We start from the raw sequence: 25,458 nt of genomic DNA on the forward strand, positions 1-25,458 counted from the left end.
ATACTATATTGGGGGCTATAGGAAGTTATTTATACTATATGGAGGACTATGGGGAGTGCATTATACCATATGGAGGACAGTTGGGTGCATTATACTATATGAAGAACTATGGGGACTGTATTATACTATAAGGAGGTCTATGGAGTGCATTACAGTAGGCAAGCAAAATGCTGCCTATTCATCGAGTGATTGGATTGTTTATGCCGGAACAGAAACCCTTGTTCTCGGCAGCACATCGCCCGGTGTAAGCTGCAGATGTGCTGCTGATAATATGATACTGAAAGGGGACAGATTGATCTATTAGTGATCATTGTGTCCCCATCATTCTTCCTCAGCCAGCGTAAAGAGGCCGGGAAACAAGGATCGAACGATTTCCATATTGTCGATTACACTCGTTTAACAGCCTGAACTCGGGCCGAAATACGGCCGAAATGTTTCTGTGTGATGGAGCAATATGTGAGCATTTGGGGCCCCACTTTAAACTTTTGCCCAGGGTCCCACTTTTTTCGAAAACCGGCTTTGCACACGCCTCAGTGAAGTAAGAGTTTTGATAAGGAGACCTGATCTGGAAAAAGCGATGATGGGGGTCGGTGATTTTGCAAGATTTATAACAACAGCTCATCAGCAGATAACTGTTGTATAGACATCAATGATATGGTATGTTTGTTGTTAACTTCTCTCCTGGAACGTAAGTACTGTGCACACTCAACAGGGTCTGGTAGAAACTAGCTGTACACTATGTAAGATAAAAGCTCTCACAGCAGAAGAATGACACGCAGATAGAAAAAGCAAGTCAATTGCAAACTTGCTTATTTTCATGCTAATTTAAGCAATTTAATAATTGAGACTACCGCTTTCATATGATTTATAATTTGTCATGCTTATCTGTCTGCAGACGTCCTGTATGGTGAATACCTCTGAAGACATAACCTGTTGCTGTCAGAATTAATGACTTTGCGACGTGTGCGAGCTCCGTCCCTGCCTTTATTTTCGTTTTTCTGTTCCTATAATGGATCCGAAATACAGCACAGATGTAATCTAAGCTTTATAACACACTAGATGACAAAAAATGCCAAATAACGAAAGGTAACGGGGGTCTGTTTAACGCTTTGAATAGCAAATGCAGCGTTTATAGGAAGCATATCTTAAAATAGCATACAAAAATACATTCGGTGCAATGCAAAAGGTACAGATGCCTAGAAAAAACACCTTAAAAACTTAGAACGTATCAGCAGCTGTTCACATGCGGCACATAAATAACAGCAATAAAAATAGTAACTGTACAAAGTTGTAAAGTTTTACAAAACAAAGAAAATCAGTCCCGTAAGGCAGGAACTAGAAGGCGGGAGATTAGAAAGTGAAGACGTCTCCACGACTGTCTGTCCAGAAACATTAGGGATGGAAGATATACAGCGGAAAGCAGGATGTCGTACATGTGGCTCAGTGCTCAGCATGGTGGATCAGAGATTATGAACGTGGCCTGGTGGGCAGAAGCACCTTAGTTTTGCCTACATATGGAGAAGGTTCTGCACTGGTGACACATGGCATCTGATGATGAGGCCACCATTACCAGGTCATTCCTTCTCACGAGCGTCTACATATGTCCTATCAAAGCCTTTGACGGAGAACCCTGGATTTTACTCATCCAGTCGACGCCTCCAACCATAACCAGCTTCATATTTTAGAAGTTCGATGAAGCTGCAATCGTCTTTTGCTATGGCCGTGCCTGGTGGATGCAGGACTTAACCCAGAGACCTCTCCTGGAGGCATTAATGGCTGAAGTTCTTGTTGCTGGACGTCAGAATATAAGTGACTTTTTATACCTTGTGACGGAGAATTGGTGAAAGGAAAGCAGCTACAGGTCTCCGGCAGAGTCTCAAGTCCCGGCGGACTGCAGATCTCCTGCCTCAAACACTTTACTCCATCCAGGTTGGCTTCAAGAACCGGTGGAGAACCGACACTCTCCAGAGAGGAGATGCTTTGTTTCCAGGACTTCTGGAGATCCACCGGGACTATTTTCGTAGTCTCTGAAGAGATACAGACCGTGTTTTCATCCGGCTCTCCTTTCCACGGAAGAACCTTCTCGGCCATAGTTGGCGACGGCGGGACAATTCGAGGACTCTGACAGACGCCCAACATTCCTGTGGATATGATAAAAGTTTTTGGAGTTCACAGCAGTGTCATCCACCAAACAACCTGATTGAAATTAATCTTAAATAGAAGCAGATGAAGATCAGATGGGAACTGATGAGACTCAGAGAGAAATGGAGCAAACGTGAATCACATTAAATGTCCACAATCATCGTGAGTCACAGCAGTCTCCATCTTTAGCTCATCGACTTCTGTAGGACCTCGGTATCTGCTTAAGTTTCCAAGTCAAGGAAAACCTCATCAATCATAGACTGACAATAACAGAGTCTTCAGATAAAACCTTGAGGGACAATTCATTGTTGTTGTTTTTCTGCAAGTTTTCTAACTTTAACGTCATGTTTGTGCAAAAGTTTTACCATTTTGCACCAACTTCATAACTTTTCTAACAAGTAGGCAGAGATTACAGGAGGGGGAGGCAATAATGGTTAGATAGCTCAGATTTTGAACCTGAAGATGTGCATGGTTTAACTGAGGAGCGACGTCTTACCTGAGAGTTTAACACTGTGGAGAATCTCATCTGTAGCTCGAGCAATGAAGGTAATCCCCTCGTCCTCTTCTATCTCGATATCTGAACCTTCGTCTTCCGAGTCGGGGGTGATCACAATGGACGCTGATGGTAGGAGAACATTCAGAAAGGTTATTTGCAGTGGATCTAGGTGCGTTGCGTAACATGGTAAGTGCACGGTTTGCAGCGATGAGCAATACAATATGTCCTGCCCTGGTCCAGTCCAATTCTTCATGGACGGTCTTCACTCTCTTGGCTTCTCTGGTGCTTGAAGGTGTAATGGCGTCGCATTTAATGACATCACAAGTGCCATTGACTAAGCCCGGTAGGAGGGCTCAGAAATGAAGACCGGCTGCAATTGGGGACAGGACTGGCTGCCGGACCGAAACGGACTGCTGCTTGCTAATAGTCTGCATAGAGGTAGATGTTGATTGCTTGAGAGCAGGCGCAGTATTAATAAGGTATATAGGAAGCAAGGAGTAGATGTTAATTTTGGATATATGTCTCCAGAAATAAAGATTTGGGGGACCGAGACTAATTTCTGCAGCGTTAAGGGATTGAAAATGCAGAAACTAAATGGATCTCTCCTGATCTGCAGGTGCCAAAAATTTGACTGATGATGATACGCAGAAAGTCTTACCGGTGTTTTCCCAGCTCACCACTCGGCTGTGTCTTCCGTTCCAGGATTTGAGCTCCATGCTGGTTCTTCTCTATATGAATTAAGAAAAAAAGCATAAAAAGAAATTACTACAAATACCGTACATGAAGTAGGTGCAACCTGACAAGTTAGGGATAATGCACGTGACAACTCAAGGTAAAGGAGCATCCATTACTATATGACAGACCCCAGATATGTGATCTGGTCGAGGGGGTGAGGGCTCATTCCGGCACGCCTTTGGAGTGCCCCCACGTTAAGGGCAATGAGGTACTCGGTACCGGGTCCTTCTCAGTTCTGGGGATGTCACGGTGGCCTGACCCAGTCCGTGGCCCTTTGAGTGGTGTGCAATTAAAGGTGTAGTTTGTATGATGTTCGCGACGCCACCTGTGGTATTCGGTCAGGGTGACCGACGCTGCTTAGGGGTCCGCTGGGGTGATGTTATGGCAGCTAGATGGTATACCTCCCCACAGGTGGAGGGTATCCCCAGGGCTTCCCAGAGTGTAGATGGTAATGGTGTAAGGCGCAGGGAATAACGAGGACACATGGTTGCAGTCTCTTTACCTTTTACTGAAGGCTTCAGTGTCCACAGTCCTGGGCGCCGGATCACGGGGTAGGCAGAGTCCGGCTGGTCTGAAGGCAAATCCAGAGTCTCCTTATCCAGGTGGAATGCAATAGCCTTCCTATGCGCACAGTAACACAGTAGGTCCTCACTTGCTTAAGCTCTAATGAAGTCCTCACTGTTATTACTCTTCTCTCTCTGTTCCCCGTGGTCGGATAGAACAAAACCCGTATGACTGATGGCCTGAGGCTTGTTTATAGGGAGCCTAGAGACGGAATTGACTTGGAATTGACTGTCCTGTCAGTCTCTGAAGCAATGGCGTAGAGCACTTTACTACCTCGGTATTCTGGCTACCGGAACGCGCACCAGAAGGATGCAGCTCCTCACGTCTACTATCCTCTCTGGTATCCACTTGTTGCTATGCCTTAGTTTCTCACTCACTAGAACACGCTTCCTTTCAATGTCTCTTTCTGAGGATGCTGCCGCATGGGGTGCAGGCGCAGCTCCGTGGACCCTCGTCCTCCTCAGATCGTAGTCTGGATCTGACTGGACCTCGCTCCAGCCAGCTCGGCCTGGAGACCTTTCTCTCTCCGTCTCCAGCCAGGAACTTTCTGACTAACTTTCCCTCCAACTACTAGTTTTACCTAACTGTGAGGAGTGGCCTAATAGATAGAACCCTTTGCTCCCCCTAGTGGCTGGACTGTGAAGTGTGTGGTGTGTTGTGATACCTGGACAGGAGATCTCCTTTATTGCCTCCAGATGTAATATCACTCCCTCTGATGGAGGAATAATATTACTGCAGCAACCAGGACTCTTGGGGCGCTGCACCTTGACCTGCGAGTCCCGCGGACAATGAAAGTCACCTGCGTCCAGTGTGAGCGTCGATAGATTAATGACGGGTGGTGGACACGGGTCAGGACCGACGCTGAGAACTTTACAAAGACAAAGAGAAGCTTCAATCACTTCAAAGTCAAATCCTTCATGAGAAGGGGGGCGTGTCCTAGCTGGCCATGTGAGTGGACACAGGGAAGAGTGCTCCCGCTGCTAAAGGGACAAATATCCTGTGCAAACATTGATTACCGGACTTTTTTGCCACAAACCGGTTAGCTGAAGGTCTGGGGAGCAAAGCGGTGCTGAGTGGTGGATCCGGCATCAGAGGCAATGACCAGACGGAGGCAGAAGGATACAGGTGCTGGCGATGCAGGAGCCAGCCAAGATGGCGCTGAGGTCAGAGAAGAAGCTGACAGGGAGAACGCCGCATGTCAACGGCGTATGGAGGTGGCGGCGAAGCTTCAGCAGCATGCCAGAGTGGAAGCTGCGGAGGAGGCAGAGCAAGGAACTGGAGCTGATAAGGAGGAGGATACAGTCCTGGCTGCACAGCATGAGGTACAGAGGGGAAAGGAGAGAGGCAGCATGGTGGGGGCAGGGGGGGGGACCTGAAGGCTTAATGCAGAAAGAGGAGCCGACCCTCAGAGACGTTGTTGTGCTGATATCCTCGTGCCAGCAATCCTTGAATTCCCTAGCCCTGCAGATGCAGGAGGTAAAAGGGGACACAGCACAGATTAATGCAGCCCTGCAAAAGATAGACAGACGTATGGGAGCGGTGGAGGAGAGGGTGAGCACGGCAGAAGACCACATAGTTAAACTGCAAAAAGCTGAGAAAAAGTTTGCCCAAGCAATATCACAGCTTGCTGCCAAGAATGAGGATCTGGAAAACAGATCCAGAAGGAATAATATACGTATAGTGGGGCTGCCTGAAAAGACTGAGGGGAGAAATCCCACAGAGTTTGTTGAAAGCTGGCTGCTGGAGAAAATTGGGGGCACAGTGCTGACAAAATTATTTGCTGTTGAAAGAGCTCATAGGGTCCCGACGCAGCCCCCTGCCCCAGGAGCGAATCCCCGTACCATGCTTGCCAAAATACTGAACTACAGGGACAGAGACATTATCCTCAGAAAGGCTAGAGAAATGGAGGATCTGACGGCTGGAGGTCAAAAGATTGCCATCTACCCAGATTATTCTGCTACAGTTCAGAAACAACGGATGAAATTCACTGGGGTTAAGAGACGACTGAGGGAACTAGGAGTGCAATACTCTATGCTGTTCCCCGCAAAGTTGATTTTGGCTTTTGATAAGACCCACTTTTTCCTGACACCAGAGGACGCTATCCAGCGGATTGATACTAATGCGAAAAAACTTAAAGGAAAGGGCGATTGACATCTTGGCGAGATCCGGACGGGAGTTGTTTCTCTGTTGCTGGAGGAGGGATTTGCGTTTAATGGCACATTGGTTAAAGGGTTGAGCAGCGGTTGAGGGCTCGGCTGTGCCATATTGAGTGATTGACCAGAGGGGATAACGATTAATAAGTATGGGGGAGGTGGGTCATGCCGGGTACTGCAAATTGGTTTGGTAATTTCTCTACATGTTTTTTTAAGTTGGAATGTTGGAAAAAACAAAAACTGTGGGAAATTTGGATTGTTACTGCAGCGGGAGGCGCATGGAGAGGGTTAGGTAAGGGAGAGTGTTCGCAATGGGCGGTGGTGCCCCACTCTTGATAAGAGGTAGAATGTGTTGTATTGGGTGGGTTAGGGGGGCAAGTTGGGAGTTGGTAGGGGGGGGGTGGGAGGGATTAGACAGCTCATACTTGGAAAAGTGGATACTATGAAGAATGATGAGCCGTATGATGGGGGACTGCATTAAAATATTGAGTTGGAATGTAAGAGGCCTAGCGGATAAAACTCAGCGGGCGGCAAGTCTGCAGTATGTTCGAGAACAGAGGGTCTCAATGATATGCCTGCTGGAGACACATTTAGTGCAGTAAAAGGTAGATGTATTGAACAGGCGCTGGATACAGAGGGCATACCATTCTACCTTCTCTACGTACTCTAGGGGTGTGTCAGTGTTGGTACCTGTGGGAGTGCAGTATGAAGAGGTGATGGTACAGGAGGATGTGGATGGTCAGTATGTGGTGGTGCAATGCAAAATAAATGGAGTGTTGATGTGTATAGCGGCGATGTATATTCCACCTCCATACTCAAGTAAGAAAATTAGAGAGGTGCTGGAGAGGGTGGAAAGCTGGGGCCCGATACCATTTCTAATTATTGGGGATCTTAATAATATAAGTGATGACTTTTGGGATAAAAATAAAAACTCCCAGAATAGGACAGTGGGACACATTACTACGTACGTTTGGGACTTATATTCGTGAAGTGGGTATGATTGATCTATGGAGAGTTAGGCATGTTGGGGAAAGGGGGTACTCATGTTATTCACCGGCTCATGGTACTCTATCCAGAATTGATTTGGCACTGGGCAACCGTCTGTTGGACACGATGGTAGGGGATGTGAGATATTAGCCTAGGGCCCTCTCGGACCATAGTCCAATTGAGGTGGTGTTTCGGCCGATGGGGACAGGGGCCGTGAACAGGAGAGAGTGGAAGATTCACCCTAACTGGCTGCACAGTATAGATCTAGATAAGATAAAATGGGAGTTGGTGGAATTTTTTGAGCTGAATGATGGGAGTGTAGATGCTCTTACTGTATGGGAAGCCATGAAGGCGTACTTAAGAGGGCTGCTGTTTAGAGACATTAGTAGATGTAAGCGGAAGTCGAGAGAGGCAGAAAAGGCAGCGATTGATGGGTTGAGGGCAGCGGAGGATGAGATGGTGACACTGGGTACTCCGGAAGCTGGGAAGAGATTAAAGGCAGCTCAAAGTCATCTGGATGAAATTTTGCTGGGTAAAGCTGAAAGGAAGTGGGAATTCATGAAGCTGGCTTATTATCAGGAGGGTGAAACTGTAGGTCACATGCTGTCGCTGGTGGCTTCTGCACAGAGAAGTACTTCGTTTGTCCATTCTCTGGTTTCCGGAAGTGGTACGAGTATCTCTGAAACTCCAGAGATTTTGGAGGTTTTTGTGGATTTTTACAAGGACCTATATTCCTCTCGGGTGGATGGGACGGTGGGAGACATAGTGGCGTTCCTTGAGGGACTGGAGCTCCTGAGGTTGAGTGATGCAGATAGAGAGGGCTTGGAGGCTCCTATCACGGAGGAGGAACTGGGTCGGGCATTACAGTCTATGGCTAATGGGAAAGCGCCTGGAGTAGATGGGTTTCCTGCTGAGATCTATAAACATATGGGGGAGGTGCTAATTCCCAGATTAAAGGCGGTCCTAGAGGAGGCTAAGACTAGGGAGTGACTGCCTACATCCATGAGAGAGGCCATAATAGCGGTGATTCCTAAGGAGGGGAAAGACTTGGGGCAATCCGACTCATACCGGCCAATCTCCTTGCTCACTATAGATGTCAAGATTCTGGCCAAGGTGTTGGCGATGAGGTTGACGAGTGTAATCTCCGGCCCGGTGCACCCAGACCAATCTGGCTTTATGCCTGATAGATCCACGGCGGTCAACCTACGGAGGCTATTTATGAATCTGCAGCTTAGGTCTGATAACTGTGGCCAGAGAGTTATTGCATCTTTAGACGCCCATAAGGCGTTCGACAGTGTAGAATGGGGATATCTCTGGCAGGTGTTGCAATATATGGGGTTTGGCTCGCGGTTTGTGTCCTGGATTTGGCTGCTGTATTCGCAGCCGATGGCCAGAGTCCGGGTGAATGGGGAGTTATCACGGACTATACAATTAGCTAGAGGGACAAGGCAGGGGTGTCCACTCTCTCCTCTTTTGTTTGCTCTGGCCGTGGAGCCATTGGCTGCTTAACTTCGACAGTCTGACGAGATGTCTGGGTTTAAATATGGGATGATTGAAGAGAGGGTGGCGTTGTATGCGGACGATATTGTACTGTTTCTAGCTGACCCGGTTGCTTCATTGGGGGGGGGCTATTGGGATTATTGAAAGGTTTGGCTCACTGTCAGGACTGACGATAAACTGGAGTAAAGGTACCTTCACACTAAACGACTTTGCAACGATAACGATAGCGATCCGTGATGTTGCAGCGTCCTGGATAGCGATATCGTTGTATTTGACACGCAGCAGCGATCAGGATCCTGCTGTGATATCGCTGGTCGTTGCTGAAAGTCCAGAACTTTATTTGGTCGTCAGATCGGCGTGTATCGTCGTGTTTGACAGCAAAAGCAACGATGCCAGCAATGTTTTACAATGGTAACCAGGGTAAATATCGGGTTACTAAGCGCAGGGCCGCGCTTAGTAACCCGATGTTTACCCTGGTTACCATTGTAAATGTAAAAAAAAAAACAGTACATACTCACCTTCTGATGTCTGTCAGGTCCCTGGCCGTCTGCTTCCCGCACGGCCGACCGGCGCTCACAGTCAGTGCGGGAAGCAGACGGCCAGGGACCTGACAGACATCAGAAGGTGAGTATGTACTGGGTTTTTTTTACATTTACAATGGTAACCAGGGTAAACATCGGGTTACTAAGCGCGGCCCTGCGCTTAGTAACCCGATGTTTACCCTGGTTACCCGGGGACCGACATCATTGGTCGCTGGAAAGCTGTCTGTGTGACAGCTCTCCAGCGACCACACAGCGACGCTGCAGCGATCGGCATCGTTGTTGATATCGCTGCAGCGTCGCTTAATGTGACGGTACCTTAAGTCTATTTTGTTTAAAGTGGATGACGTAGGGGAGGAGGGGAGTGAGCTGCTGGAGGATGGGCGACTGAAGGTGGTAAGTCAATTTAAATATCTTGGGATATGGGTATCTATGCCGGTTACGGATTACATACATAGGAATCTGACTCCGATCTTAGGTGTTCTTAAGGCAAAAGTGGATGCTTGGGTTAAGCTGCATTTATCTGTGGTGGGCAGGGTGAATCTTTTCAAAATGATTTTGATGCCGAAGATTCTGTATGTTCTTCATAATGCGCCAGTTTGGATACCGCGCGGGAAATTTCGGCAGATTAACTCCCTGTTCAGGAATTTGGTATGGGGGAGACAACATCCACGTATCAGACTGGAGACACTTCAGTGACCCAAGGAAGATGGGGGCTTGGCATTGCCTAACTCTGAAGTATATTTTCTTGCAGCCCAGAGTCAGCACTTAAAGGGCTGGGCGCATGAAGGGTCATCCGGGGCAGTACAGCAATTAATGGAAAAGGTGACAAAAAGAAGGCCAGCAGTACAATGTCTGGAGGATGGCTCCCTGGGGGCTTTGGGGAAACTGTATCCGACTATGTTATTGATATGTAAGCTGTGGGGTAGACTAAAACATATACGTGGGATTACGGGTCTGACCAGATTCTCCCCGCTATGGCATAATAATAATTTAAAGGAGTTTGTGGCAATGGGGGTACTACCAGAATGGCAGGCCAAGGGGATTCAATATGTCTATCAGATAATTGAGCAGGGAGAGTTGAAATCCTTTTCCCAATTGCAGGTGGAATTTGATCTCGGGCCTGCAGGGGAATATCAATATTTGTGGATGAGACATGCATTTGGAGCTCAAAATAGGGACGGAGGCATCAGAATTCAAAGGGATATAGTGTTAGAGTATGTGTGTGGTGAAGGGACTCCTGGGGGGGTTATTTCCACTCTTTATAAAGACTTGCTGCACACTTTCCTGTTAAGGTTTCCAATACTGGCGAGAGCTAAGTGGGAGAGGGATCTGGGCCCAATGGAGAATGAAACTTGGGAGTCGGTGCTGGAGTGGGTTCCACGGCTGTCTCTGAGCGAGCCGTATAGGCTGTCACAGCTTTATGTAATACACAGAGTTTACAAATCTCCGAAGGGAGGCTTGCGTGATGATTCTGAGTGCCCGAGGTGTAAATCTACAGATGCAGATATATTTCATATGATGTGGACGTGTCCGAGACTGGCTGCTTTTTGGTTGGTAGTTTTGAGTCGTGTGGAAGGAGCATACAGGGGACCCGATGCTGTGCTTGTTGGGGTGCATGGATGAGATTGGAGTGGATAACAACCTGAAGACAGCTATTACCAGATTGCTATATCTGGCCCGGAAGGTAATAGCGTGAAATTGGATTAAGGACGAGCCGCCTTCAAGAAGAGAATTCCTCCAATATGTGAAGCAGGGCTTGAAGCTGGAAATGGGGTTTTAGCAGAAAAGAGGGAAAATTGAATTGTTCAATAAATTGTGGTCTCCGTGGCTTGCCATGGGATAGGTTTGTTATAGAGTATGGACAAATCAAGACCCTGAATTGGTGTAAACATAACACGTGGCCTATGGTCCTAACTGAGGGGATAGTCATCCTATAGATTTGAGTGTGGAGCTATTAAACAAGGTGAGCTGTCTTATTGGGGGGCGGGATAAGTTGGGATTGCGGGGTTCGTTTGGGGGGAAAACTTTGTACTGAAAACAAGAATGTAACATGTCAATTGTAATGTTATTCTTAATAAAAATTTATTTGAGTTAAAAAAAAAAAAAATCCTTCATGAGAAAGATCAATATTTTCCGTACAAATCGTCACTGCAACACAAAGCTGTTTAAAGGTTTATGTATTTCCAGGACTTCGGATATGAGATTTGTGGGGGTCTGCGTCCTGCCGCCCGTGGGGCACTGAAACTGGTACAGCGCCATACATGGATGATACTGGAAGAGGGGATGGAGTTATCAGAAATGCTCCAGCCCAATAAGGAGCGGTGCCGCCTTGGAGGCTCCTCGGCACCATCGTTCGGGAGGTCCTAAGCTAAGGATTAGCGGTCAGTAAAGCTCGGTTAGCACTATAACTATATTGGAAGTACTGGAAATGGAAAGCAGCAGCCAGTTATCTAAGGCTGTGCCACAAAAAACAAAACTGTCATGGTTGCTGCTCCGATGATCAGTCGCCCATTGACCTCTACATCTGATGGGATGATCGGCAGGAGCTCAGGCTCCATTCTGCACCCATAGATCCAGAGCTGGGGAGCCAGTAGATTAGAGGAGATGAATGTAAAAGGATCAATGTCCGTCTTTCTAAAAACCCTCCGCATATTGAGTATACAGAATAAAGCCGCTGAGTGAGCGTCAACCTGAGGACGAGCGTCTCGATCATAAAGGGCACGGGCAGAGGAATCTGACGCGGCAAGGAGATCCGATCACGGCAGCCGCTTGTGCGCCATGATGCCGCTCTATAAGATTTATTGAAGGTTTTAGGATTGTTTTTATGGGTTTTATTGCTGTCTTTATTGGAAACAGAGGCAGATCCATTCAATTCTGGGGACGCGGGCCAATTTAGCCGGGACCCGAGGAAGAGAAGGAGGAGGAGGAGATGTTCAGCCAAGTTGCATCTGTCAGAAGTAAATTTAGATCCGAGCAAGTGATGCAGATCTGAGGGTGGGGTGTAGGGGGGGCTTCCTTATTAATTGGGGATGTTTAGATTTAAATCAATAAAGTTTTATCATTGTAATGTAAATCCACAGTATCCAAAAGTGCAGCTCCAATCAAGTGACAGAATCTCGCTGGGATACGCCGTACTTAATGATTAGTCAATGATCCGACATCCGGGACCCCCACAGTTTTCCTGAAAATAAAGTTATGTGATCGGCTTTTTTCCTGCAGAGCAGCGCTCCTCACTGCAGCAAGGACCCGTCCCCCGACACCCCTGTTTCATTACATTCTTTCTTTCCCCGGGAAATAACAATTCAGAAGCGTATTTTTAATAACTTTGTGCTGTTCTTCTGTTATTCCTCAGGGAAATAGCTAATATTCTCTCTAATATAATTTACTTTTTTTCTAAGCGCCTTTTTTTATCCTATGGTCTTTGTTGTCATTTTTTGCATCAAATTTTTCATGGGGTTGTGCAAAATTACAGATGTTCTTTTTTAGTCTTTAAAAATGTTTGTGCCTCTGTAGGGTGGGTGCAAATCATATTTCTTTAAACTGAGGTGAACCCGATATTTCTTCTCGCAACCTGAAGCCTTTTCCATCCAGAGGGCAACTCAAAGGAACAAGTGGTATTTTAATGTCAAATTCATTCTGCTTTTTTTTGCGCTATTTTTACACAGGGGTTATTTTAGGCTATGTCTCCACGTTAAGGCTACGCGGCGGTTACGCCGCAGCGGCGAAGCCGCTCGGCGCTAAGCCCCGCCCCCTTTCTGGGACGCAATGGTGCCGGATGTGTACAGTACACATCCGGGATCATCGCACCCCTCGCCATAGGGCCCTGTGATATGCCTTGCGGGGACGCTGCGTCCCCGCAAGGTGTACGGACATGCTGCAATCTGAAAAGACGCGCAGCATGTCCGGAGTCGCAGGGCCGCCGCGTGCGGGTTTCCACGCATAGTGGAGACGGGATTTCATAAAATCCCCTCCACTATGCTGGAACATCTGGACGCTGCTTGTTTGACGCTGCAGCGTCAAACAAGCAGCGTTTACTGACCGTGGAAACATACCCTTACACTTTCATTTTTTAGTCTTTGCTGGACAATGTGTCTGTTGATTTTCATTATCCAAATTAAACAAATTCTGCCACCTGCAGTACCACTCTCTGCCACTGCTCAGATGCATATTTGCCATAGAAAACAGTGTAATAGCTCCCCCAACTCTTATTAATGTAAACTGTGAAACAACTTAGAAAATGTAAAATATATTATATTTTCACTACAAATCCTGCAGAATAAGCTTCAGGAAACTCCAGAATTTTTTTTCCTGAAACCTCTTTAGTGTTGTTTTTTTTTTCTTGAATGTTTTTCCAACAGCTTTTTTGTAATGTCATTTTTTATACTCTATTGAATAAGGAAGAAGCCGCTGCTGTACTTTTTTTCCCAAACATCAGAAAAAAGGACCGGTCACTTCTTTTGACCGTTTTTAGAAATCTGAAGTTTAAAGATGCTGAACATGATGCACAGGGAGACTTTTATTGTACAGAAATGCATCTTCTTTTTGCCTGAAAAAGTAGCGGTGTGCACATACCCTTAGAGCAAAAAAGTCACACAATCCTTTAAAATATCGCATACTAGTTTTCAACTGCACAAAAATATAATGAGACGGATTGCACAATTTCACGAAAAGTTTGCAAAAACTTTTCAAAAGTTGCAAATGATGAACTGAGCTAAAACATCCAGATATAAAAAAAGCAAAGCAAAAAGAAGATGAAACCAAGCAAGTACGGAATAAAGTGCAAATACAAAAAAAGTCCAGAAAAAAAGGCACAAAAATGAAGATGAACTGGGGTTAATGGATTGTATAAAACCCATCCTGCGCTCAGCGTACCGCAGCGCTTGCTGGAAAATCTAAGTCAGAGGCAGAGAGCTGTGATTATCCGGGCAGCAGCCGACGCCGCTCACAGGCCCATTTTGTAGCTTGTAAAGTCTCGCGACCCATAGGAAATGAAGCGTTTGCATCCCCAAGAATGATTGGAAAAAGCTGCATGGGAAGCGGAGCTGGCAGCAGAGGCGCAGGACACGTCTCCCGCTCCAGATCAGATTCTTTCGTGCTATTTTCTTGCGGTGCTGGCAGACCCCGAGCGATGGAGAATGTGGATTAATAATAAAAGCGTGTGCGCGCAGAATGCTGACTCGCTGCTTTCCTACTAAGTCACAATGTGGTGGGTTCTCTGAACCTTATACTAAGGCCTTGAGAGGGAGCCTTTTCCAACCGTCCATCCAGAGAGAATTTTAATGCCAAATTCATTCTTCTTTTTTTTTTTTTTTTTTGCGCTGTTTTTACAGCTTTTTATTTAATTTTAATTTTATTAGACTTTGCTTGACAATATGAGCTTTGGTTTTCATTCTCCAAATAATTTCACCGAATTTTGCCACTTGCAGTATCGCTTTCTGCCACAGCTGGGAGCATATTTCCCATAGACAACAGTGCAATAGCGCCCCCACTCTTATAAATGTGAAACAATTACAAAAAGTAAATTATAATATTTTCATTGTGGTTTTATTTTATTTTTAGATAAAAGGAATCTCTTTAAATTATATTTACGGCTATCCATCTGCATCAATGTTTGTAAATCAGCGGCGTGCGACCACGGGGAAAGCTCCGATGAGGTTAATGCACAGGCTTATACACATTGCTGGCTCCTCTCTTACGTCTGAGGTTTTCTTACAAGGAAAAAATCTTGAAATGAATCTCATGTGATAACCATCAGAGGATAAAATTACCCGGGATGGCGGGGATGTGCACACGGCACCATTATGTCAATGCAACCTTTGTAAATACATGCGATCTGGATGTTTCCACTCCGGGGGAAAGATGACTTTGGAACAAGAAATTCTCAATATTATATATCGCGCTGCCAGAGGAAACCACAATAAACAGCCTGCGCCACATTGCGGGTCACCAATCTGTCCACGGCGTGATCTCAGCTCTGTACATGTGCACGTGCGTAGGAAACGCTGCAGATTTTCCAGGTAGTTAATCCGCAGGGTAGTAAAGGTTTTTTTTTTTCAGGATAGGGCGAATTTTTGGTAAGCGCTGTAACATGCACACTGTCAGGATTCAGCTCTGCCAATCTCACGTGCTCACGCCACGACTCCCGCCATCTTACTAGTGTGTATTAGGGATCATGCACACATCCGTGCAAATCGGTCTGAGATTGAAACGCGTTGCGCGGACTGGCCGGAGTAGGAGCGTCACACTCGGAGCGAGAGAGCCGCGGCCAGTCCGTGCGTTAGCGGTCCGTTTTCGGATGTCTGAACGAACCCTTAGGATTGCTACTAATTTACTGCATCTTCGAGGAGAGAGCCGTAATCCCGCACGACGGTTTCCCCGACTTCTGCCATCATTCTAATGTGTATGTATAGTTTATTGTGCGCTCACAGTTTTATTAGAGGGGGCCTAGGTTCACGGCTCGCCTCGTTCTTACCTTCTTGCGTCCGTCCTTTTTCACCCGTGACTTGGACGAGCAAATGTTGTGCTTGGTGGATTTAAAAGACTCCAATCGACGCTTCATGTTCTGCTGGAAAACCTCCTTTTCCTGCCGTTCCTGCTCATCCTGGGTCATGAAATGGCGACTGTAGCTGGCCTTGCACTTTAAAGAGAAAAAAGTTTCTTGTGAAGGTCAATTTTGACTGCAGGACCCTTTAATGACAGGAGGCTTGATGATCCGCACCATCCTGCGAGGCTTGTAGAGGCCGCCCGTCAGCACGTGATGCATAGCCGCGTCCTCCCTGTCCCTCCCGCTCCGCACGGTGTCGATCACCTGGAGATCCAGACATGCTTTGCTCCCGTTCTCCCGCCTGGGATGAAACAATCATGTTAAATGTCATACATGTAATTCTGGAATGATGTCATGTGATGAAGTCATGCAATGATGTCACCATGTGAGGACAGAAGATGGAGGCCATGCAAGCAGGATGAGGCAGCGCTCCTTACAGAAGGTTGGTCACTGACGTCTCCGACATGGACGCTCGGCTCGGCATGGATGGTAAGGACAGTCTGTCCGGTGACACTATGTGACCTCCCTATGAGACAGGGTCGGTTATAGGATTAGTAGGACAGACGTGAGTTAGCACGAAATGAGTCGGCGTGTGAATATTTAAGGAGAAAATACAAGCATCAGAGATACTGAGGTATAAATATGTCCGGCCCCCGAGCCCCGTCCATCGGACATCACGCCAGGAAATCTATTTTGAGTCTGCATAATATGAGCCAGGACAAGTGCTGTTCTGGGGGCACAGGATAGAGACCACCCACTCTGCAGAAAGAGCGTGCCCACTCAACAGGAAGCGCACTCAAGAAGATAGAGCCCACCCACTCAACAGGAAGAGCACTCAACAAGATAGAGCCCATCCACTCTGCAGGAAGAGCCTGCCCACTTAACAAGATAGAGCCCACCCACTCTGCAGGAAGAGCACTCAACAAGATAGAGCCTACCCACTCTGCAGGAAGAGCCTGCCCACTCAACAGGAAAAGCACTCAACAGAAAGAGACCGCCTACTCAATAGGAAGAGCCCACCCACTCAACAGAAAGAGACCGCCTACTCAATAGGAAGAGCCCGCCCACTCAACAAGAGCCCACCTACTCAATAGGAAGAGCTTGCCCATTCAACAGGAAAAGAACTCAACAGATAGAACCTGCCCACTCAACAGGAAGAGCCCGCCCATTCAACAGGAAGAGCCCGCCCATTCAACAGGAAGAGCCCGCCCATTCAACAGGAAGAGCCCGCCCATTCTGCAGGGGCAGCACTCCCGCTTGTCAGAAATAGTCCACATACATCCGCATCCACCTAAGCTGCGAGTGAGGTCACTTTTGCCTAACGCCCAGATTATTACAGAAGGAGCAGAGTACCTGATCTGCCAGACTCAGTGCATCCCGAATATTCAGCTTGTAGCAAACCTCCCAGATCTCATCCTTGATGCGATACGCAGATTTCCTCATCAGGAGCTGACTCAAGTATTTCTTATCAAACTGCTCCCACCTGCAGCATTCAATGGTGGCCAACCAGAAGAAGACACGTTAGAAAGAGACACCACTATCATCTGGATTGGTCACAATCAGTCTTAAGTTTTCTGCAACTTTCTAATAAACTTTAGATTCTGATTCTGCATCAGTTTCAAGCTACTACTACTACTCACAGCCTGTACACAGGGGTGGTGCTGTTTGGGGGATTCTGAACCCCTTTAAATAAGTAATTATGTGTCTCTCTCGACAGGTGGGAAATCTCAGTTAAAACAAGGACAGATGTGTTATCTAATCATGCAGGTTGCGATAAGTCAGGGTGTACTTACTTGTCTCTCCAATGATGGTAGCCGTGATGTCCAATTATATCCTCCACGGCGGCCATAATGTGGTCAAAGGCCTGAAGAAGAGAGAAAACATTTTCATGACTGAAGGCAGCTAAACTTAACAATAGTTATGAAAGTTTTAATTTTCCCTGTAACATACATCCCCTATCCGCAGGTCCCATGATCGCTGATGGCCGGGACCCCATAGATCACAAATAAGGGGGTCCCAGAGTCCTCCATGTGAATGGAGTGGTACTGAGCATGTGCGACCACTGTTCTATTTACTACGTATAGGGGTTTGTGGTCGCACATGCTCAGTACAGGGAAATTTTGTCCCCTGGCTCTTGTGATCGGTGGGGGTCTGAGCAGCTAGACACCCCCTTTAAGAGTGTTTTTAATAGAAGATGATGGTATGACATGATGATGCCCTCTTATATCTCTATGTAGACCCCCACGGCTTCCCCCTAAGCCACAGAGGAGCTGACCCTGACCCTGCGGTTTGCCCTGAGCTCTTAAAGGGAACCTGTCACCCCGGTTTTTCACTCTGAGATAAAAATACCGCTACATAGGGCATGAGCTGTGCTTTATAAAAGTGTTTTTTTTTCTACCCTGATTCCCCACCTAAGCTGCCGAAATTACTTACCAAAGCCGCCGTTTTCGCTTGTCAATCATGCTGGTCTGGTCTGATGGGCGTGGTGACAAAGCTGTTTCTTCCCCCAGATCTTGCTTAGGTTTCCGTTGGTGGCGTAGTGGTTTGCGACTGCGCAGGTGACGAAAAAGAGCGCGATCTGTGCTATATCCCTGGTGATCGGTGGGGGCGGCCATCTTCCTGTGGCCGCGCGTGCGCAGTTGGAGCGCTCTGCTGCCCGGGGCTTCAGGAAAATGGCCGCGGGCTGCCGCGCGTGCGCAGATGGAGATCGCAGCGGCCATTTTCCTGAAGCAGAGTTCGCATCTCGGCTTCAGAAAAATGGCCGCCGCGATCTCCATCTGCGCATGCGCGGCAGCCCGCGGCCATTTTCCTGAAGCCCCGGGCAGCAGAGCGCTCCAACTGCGCACGCGCGGCCACAGGAAGATGGCCGCCCCCACCGATCACCAGGGATATAGCACAGATCGCGCTCTTTTTCGTCACCTGCGCAGTCGCAAACCACTACGCCACCAACGAAAACCCAAGCAAGATCTGGGGGAAGAAACAGCTTTGTCACCACGCCCATCAGACCAGACCAGCATGATTGACAAGCGAAAACGGCGACTTTGGTAAGTAATTTCAGCAGCTTAGGTGGGGAATCAGGGTAGAAAAAAAACACTTTTGTAAAGCACAGCTCATGCCCTATGTAGCGGTATTTTTATCTCAGAGTGAAAAACCGGGGTGACAGGTTCCCTTTAATTAGATGTTGCGGATGATTTGCTGGGGACGGAGGATGAGCAGCTGTCGCGGCCGACGATCTTACGTGCTCGTGTAATTCCTCGCTTAGCGTCGGCTTGTGGTGGTCTCGTCTCTTCACTTTTAACCACTTGACCAGAGGTTTGATGGTCAGACCCTGAAATACAAGAAAAGTAGGTGAGTGTTAAAAGTTTCTGAAAACTTTAGATTGTTCCAGGTTATGCCAGGAAAATATGGGCCCACCGGGACACGGCAGCGGACCCCTGACCTATGAGATAAATGTGTCTCATGATACAAGCGAGCTCGACACCTAATGCCAGGCAGCTGCCGGAAAGCCTGAGCTCAGCTCGGCTGAGGACCACAGGAATGCCAAACCATTGTATGATCGGGGGGAAAGATGGCTACGAGAATTTGGATTTGCTAAGCCCAGGACCCAAAACATGTCGGGTCCATGGTCGTCATGAAAAGATGGTGGCTGTGCAGAGTCATATTATGGGCTTTTATAATGGTCCATACTTTTTTAACATTGAATCATTAATTCAAAGTAAATCAGATCTAATTAAATGTATGGGGCTGCGCTGCAATACCACAACCAGCCTGTGACAGCTGTGGCGCTATTTTGGCCACCTTTCTGACCCCTGAATAGCCTTGATAATGTCATATTTTAGGACATTTTTGGGGTCTTCAGACTCTTCCTATGGTACCCTGACATCAATCACATCCGGATGCTATGTCCGACATCCCCTTTAATAAAAGCTCAATATACTGACATCCAATAAGGTCAATGATGAACATACAATAAAAACCTCATAATCCCAATGAGGGGGGCTGGCTTCTTCTCTGACCATCTGCAATGTGCCTCTCCTGCTGGGACCCTTGTGACCCCCGTATTTGGGGCCACTGACTTTTAAGGAGCCTCGTTACTCCCTATTGTCACGGGATGATCTATGGATGTGACACCCGCAGATACTGGACAGGAGACGTCTCTGATCAGTAATCATGGCGGCCCTGGATGGGAACTGACAGACGGCGACTGCTGCGACCGCAAACGCAGAGGACGGGAATAAAGATAATAAGGAGATGTTTTCCTACATAGAATCCGAAATAAAGGAGGCTTTATACCGAGATCAAAGAAGTAGTATGTGCTCCATATGCCGCATCCTCAATGGCTTCCCGGAGAGAGACAATGATGGCCATGAGTGGTGGAACCCAGCTTTCCCATAATCCAGAGCGGCACATCAGCCCTGGAGCGCTATAATTATACAGAAGATTCCTAGGTTAATGTGCTTTTAAAAAAAGTCTTCATACCCCGTGAACTTTTCCACATTTGTTAATGTTTCACCCACAAACTTAAATATATTTTATTGAGATTTTATATGACACCAACACAAAGTAACAAGTATGTGCGACGTGTAAAGGAAATGATACAGGGTGTACTAATTATTTTTAAAATATGGAACTGAAACTTGTGAGGTGCATTTGTACAGAGCCTTGCGAAAGTATTCAGCCCCCTGGAACTTTTCAACCTTTTCCCACATATCATGCTTCAAACATAAAGATACCAAATGTAAATTTTTGGTGAAGAATCAACAAGTGGAACACAATTGTGAAGTTGAACGAAATTTATTGATTATTTAAAATTTTTGTGGAAATTCAAAAACTGAAAAGTGGGGTGTGCAATATTATTCAGCCCCTTTACTTTCAGTGCAGCAAACTCACTCCAGAAGTTCATTGTGGATCTCTGAATGATCCAATGTTGTCCTAAATGCCTAATGATGATCAATAGAATCCACCTGTGTGGCCCCTTCTTTGGTATTTTGAGTGCAGTGTAAGTTTTCTGCCACACATAAGGTTTTGCATTTAGCCCTACAAATTCTCGTTTGGTCTCATCTGACCCAAGCACCTTCTTCCACATGCGCTGTGCCCACAGAAACTGCAAATTGTGCTTCTTACGGCTTTCAAAAATGCCTTCCTTTTTGCCACTCTTCCATAAAGTCTAGATTTGTGGAGTTTACGACCAATAGTTGTCCTGTGGACAGATTCTCCCCCCTGAGCTGTGGATCTCTGCTGATCCTCCGCTGACCATGAGCTTCTTGGCAGCATCTCAAATTAGTGCTCTCCTTGCTTGGGATATCAGGTTAGGTGGACGGCCATGTCTTGGTAGTTCTGCAGTTGTGCTATACTCCGTCTATTTTTAAATGATGGATTGCAGAGTGCTCAGCTAGATGTTCAGAGCATGAGCTATTTTCTATAACCTAACCCTCCTGCTTTACTCCTCTCAATAGATTATCCCTGACCTGTCTGGTGGACTCCTTGGTTTTCATGATGCTGTTTGATCCCTAATGCTCTCACACAAACCTCCGAGGCCTTCACCGAACAGCTGTAGTTTTCCTTAAAAGAAATCACACCCAGGGGGACACAATGTACGAATTATGTGACTTCTGAGGACAATTGGCCACTTTTTTTTTGGCCACTTTTTTTTGCTTAGGGGGAACAGACTAAAGGGGGCTGAATACTTGTGCACCTCACAATTTTCAGATATATTTTTAGGAGATGTTGTATCATTTCCTTTACACGTCACAAATCCTTGCTACGTTGTATTGTATCACAGAAAATCCCAATAAAATACATTTAACTTAGTGATTGTAATACTTTTTCAAGGCACTGTGTATAAGCACTGCTGGTATAACCTGGTTAGTTATACATCTTCTTGTATCTGCTGCTATAGCCTGGGTATCTTTTGGGATAATTTATAAACATATGTCCGTGAATTTTAATGTCTGTAGTACAATTGCCATCACATTAGACGCGGCCGCCACAAGCTGAGCTCATGTTAATATATTGTATTATCTGGTTATGATCTGCTGGACGGAGCCGAGGTGCAGCTGATGTATCCAAGGCGGCACATTACACAGACACAGGACAAGGTGTAAGTGAATTACATCCTGCAGAGAAACGAATGGACTTGTCACATTATCCACTTAACCTAATCTTCCCTGTCACTTCTTTAAAGGGGTCGTCCATTCTTATGCAAATGCAGTATAATCATTGTATAATGGCAGCTTTAATAACACTGGAGGGAATTTAGCAGGGGGTTGGGATCCGTTTTCTATCTTAAAGGGAACCTGTCACCTGAATTTGGCGGGACCAGTTTTGGGTCATATGGGCGGGGTTTTCGGGTGTTTGATTCACCCTTTCCTTACCCGCTGGCTGCATGCTGGCTGCAATATTGGATTGAAGTTCATTCTCTGTCCTCCATAGTACACGCCTGCGTAAGGCAATATTGCTTTGCGCAGGCGTGTACTCCGGAGGACAGAGAATGAACTTCAATCCAATATTGCGGCCAGCATGCAGCCAGCGGGTAAGGAAAGGGTGAATCAAACACCCGAAAACCCCACCCATTTGACCCAAATCTGGTCCCGCCAAATTCAGGTGACAGGTTCCCTTTAAAAAAGTCACAAATGTCATAGTTTTATGCACAAAAATGGGCGACATTTTACATCTTGAATTTTCAGTAGGTCAAAGATGGATTTCTGAATTACGGATATTTATCGTCCAGTAGGAAGATGGAGAAAAATCGGCCACATCTTTACCTATAACATTTCTGTTTAGAGCCGTTTCTCCAGTTTTCTATCCGTCCCTTCTGGAGTGAGACTTTTTTTTTTCTAACTTTCAAAAGTCTCACTTGATATATTTGTCAAAAGTGCAAAGTGGCAAAATGAAAATCGCAAAAAAGTCACAAATTGTAGATAATCAACGTGCGATGAAGACTGAAACTTTTTGAAAATTGTATTGAACGCTGCAACGACGTACGGTATTTGCCAGTAGCAGAACTGACTTTAAGGCCGGTTTCACACGTCCTGATATTTTCAGTACTGGAGATGACAGTGTCACCAGGGAAGAAGCGCTACAGTAAGCGCTATTCCCCAGAGCCGGGTGCTGAAGATGGTTCTCATCATTCTCCCCTGCTCTGCCGGCGATCAGCACAACCAGTCATGCTAAAGCAGACAGCTTAGGATATTGACCCCCAGCCTAACAATAGCAACCCGCAGCCGCCCTAAATAGGCACATCTATTAGATGCGCCAATTCTGGAATTTTGCCCGGCTCTTCCCACTTGCATGGTAGCAGGAGCAAGTGGGGTTCTTATTTGTGGGGTTGATGTCACCTTTGTATTGTCAGGCGACATCAAGCCCACGGGTTAGTAATAGAAATGCATCTATAAGACACCTATCCGTTACTAATCCTATAGTTGTATGGTAAATAAAGACACAGACAGAATAAAGTCTTTTATTAGAAATTAAACAAACCACAGTTTTCCATTTTTATTTACAAATAACAAACACAGTTATACCTAACACCTAATTCCACGGAATCCCTCGTCTTCTGTAATAAACCAAAAATAAAAAAACAACAATATTCCTCACCCGTCGGTTGTTCTGTCCCACGCAGTAATCCATGTCTGGGGGATGAATAGTTTTGAACCTAGACGGTGGCAAGATGCGACCGTCCAGGCTGAGAACCAGCCTCAGTGACTAGCTGTGACTTCATCGAGGTTACCGCCGGTCAGTGAGGCTGCATTTCCAGCAGGACTGAAGTGCGATGGAAAAAGTCAGTGATGAGGTCACCGCAGTTCAAGCTCAGTGTCTTCACAGCAGATCACTGTGAGCATTTTTGGTGATCTGCTGTGAACTCACTGAGCTTGAACTTGCAGGAATGTATCAGCTACAGTGTATCACTCCGGGACTGCACAGAACACAATTGTAGCACACACTGTAGGCTTCTCCAGTGTTACTAGTCCATTTTAGTTGTGGAAACAAATTATATAGAATCAGATAATTTCTGGATTATCAGATGCCACAGTAAACGTGATTTTATATTTTAGTATTATCCTATTGTGCATAAAGCCTTGAGATGCAAGATGGACGGATGGATGATGTGAGGAGCTGGTCGGCAGCCAAACCTTCCGGTGACTTCACTGTCCTGGGGGGGTGACTTCATCTTGTGGTCACATTACTGGGGGGATGCGGGCTTTGTTCCTCTGTACATGGCGGCTCAGACGCACACATGGCCGGGGTAGGGCTCTCTGTCAGTGACGGAGGAAGCATCTGTATGCTGCTGGCCTCCAATGTGCTTCCTCCTATCGTAGCTCACTAGGTTTGTCTGCAAGCACATACAGGTGTGAACACCCCCTGACCGGCCGATGGATATGACCCCGTGCCAATCTGTGGATATGATCCAGTATGCAGCCCCCCACAGAAAGAGCTTAAAACTCATCGAGCCTTCACCTACAGATCTGCTGTTCTCTACAGGTCTCCAGTTACACATAAAAGGCCCCAAAAAAATTTAATGTTCACCCCCATAGCCTTATAAGATGCAGCAGATTCTGCCACCCAGTGGAGTTGTTGTGGAACTACAGGAGAATCAACCATAGAATTAAAAAAATATATGTATACAGTACAGACCAAAAGTTTGGACACACCTTCTCATTTAAAGATTTTTCTAGATTTTCATGAAACTATGAAAATTGTACATTCACACTGAAGGCATCAAAACTATGAATTAACACATGTGAACTTATATACTTAACAATAAAGTGTGGAACAACTGAAAATATGTCTTATATTCTAGGTTCTTCAAAGTAGCCACCTTTTGCTTTGATGACTGCTTTGCACACTCTTGGCATTCTCTTGATGAGCTTCAAGAGGTAGTCACCAGGAATAGTTTTCACTTCACAGGTGTGCCCTGTCAGGTTTAATAAGTGGGATTTCTTGCCTTATAAATAAGGTTGGGACCCTCAGTTTTGTTGTGCAGAAGTCTGGTGGATACACAGCTGATAGTCCTACTGAATAGACTGTTAGAATTTGTATTATGGCAAGAAAAAAGCAGCTAAGTAAAGAAAAACGAGTGGCCATCATTACTTTAAGAAACGAAGGTCAGTCAGTCAAAAAAATTGGGAAAACTTTGAAAGTGTCCCCAAGTGCAGTGGCAAAAACTATCAAGCGCTACAAAGAAACTGTCTCACATGAGGACCGCCCGAGGAAAGGAAGACCAAGAGTCACCTCTGCTACTGAGGATAAGTTTATCCGAGTCACCTGCCTCAGAAATCGCAGGTTAACAGCAGCTCAGATTAGAGACCAGGTCAATGCCACACAGAGTTCTAGCAGCAGACACATCTCTACAACAACTGTTAAGAGGAGACTTTGTGCAGCAGGCCTTCATGGTAAAATAACTGCTAGGAAACCACTGCTAAGGACAGGCAACAAGCAGAAGAGACTTGTTTGGGCTAAAGAACACACGGAATGGACATTAGACCAGTGGAAATCTGTGCTTTGGTCTGATGAGCCCAAATTTGAGATCTTTGGTTCCAACCACCGTGTCTTTGTGCGACGCAGAAAAGGTAAACAGATGGACTCTACAGGCCTGGTTCCCACCGTGAAGTATGGAGGAGGAGGTGTGATGGTGTGGGGGTGCTTTGCTGGTGACACTGTTGGGGATTTATTCAAAATTGAAGGCATACTGAACCAGCATGGCTACCACAGCATCTTGCAGCGACATGCTATTCCATCCGGTTTGCGCTTAGTTGGACCATCATTTATTTTTCATCAGGACAATGACCCCAAACA

The 25,458-nt window shown here is 46.3% G+C and overlaps 1 protein-coding gene across 4 annotated transcripts in view; it reads right to left on the reverse strand.

Moving 5' to 3' along the window:
* SLC9A5 (solute carrier family 9 member A5) overlaps window positions 1–25,458 on the reverse strand; it is a 54,107-nt gene that overhangs the window by 1,862 nt on the left and 26,787 nt on the right. For 2 of the 4 annotated variants that reach the window (XM_077288768.1, XM_077288766.1), the window contains exons 8-16: window positions 18,902–18,991; window positions 17,457–17,527; window positions 17,017–17,146; window positions 16,101–16,189; window positions 15,838–15,964; window positions 15,592–15,756; window positions 3,297–3,366; window positions 2,639–2,761; window positions 1,078–2,141 (exon numbers count right to left, since the gene is read on the reverse strand). In XM_077288768.1, coding sequence (XP_077144883.1) covers window positions 1,675–2,141; window positions 2,639–2,761; window positions 3,297–3,366; window positions 15,592–15,756; window positions 15,838–15,964; window positions 16,101–16,189; window positions 17,017–17,146; window positions 17,457–17,527; window positions 18,902–18,991 — 1,332 coding nt within the window. In that variant the 3' untranslated portion in view covers window positions 1,078–1,674. Of the gene's footprint in view, window positions 1–915; window positions 1,005–1,077; window positions 2,142–2,638; window positions 2,762–3,296; window positions 3,367–15,591; window positions 15,757–15,837; window positions 15,965–16,100; window positions 16,190–17,016; window positions 17,147–17,456; window positions 17,528–18,901; window positions 18,992–25,458 lie in introns of those variants that run through there. The other 2 variants (XM_077288767.1, XM_077288769.1) reach the window with 2 other exon arrangements.

This window comes from Ranitomeya variabilis, chromosome 2 (genome assembly GCF_051348905.1).
Source record: "Ranitomeya variabilis isolate aRanVar5 chromosome 2, aRanVar5.hap1, whole genome shotgun sequence".
Classification (NCBI taxonomy): domain Eukaryota; kingdom Metazoa; phylum Chordata; class Amphibia; order Anura; family Dendrobatidae; genus Ranitomeya; species Ranitomeya variabilis.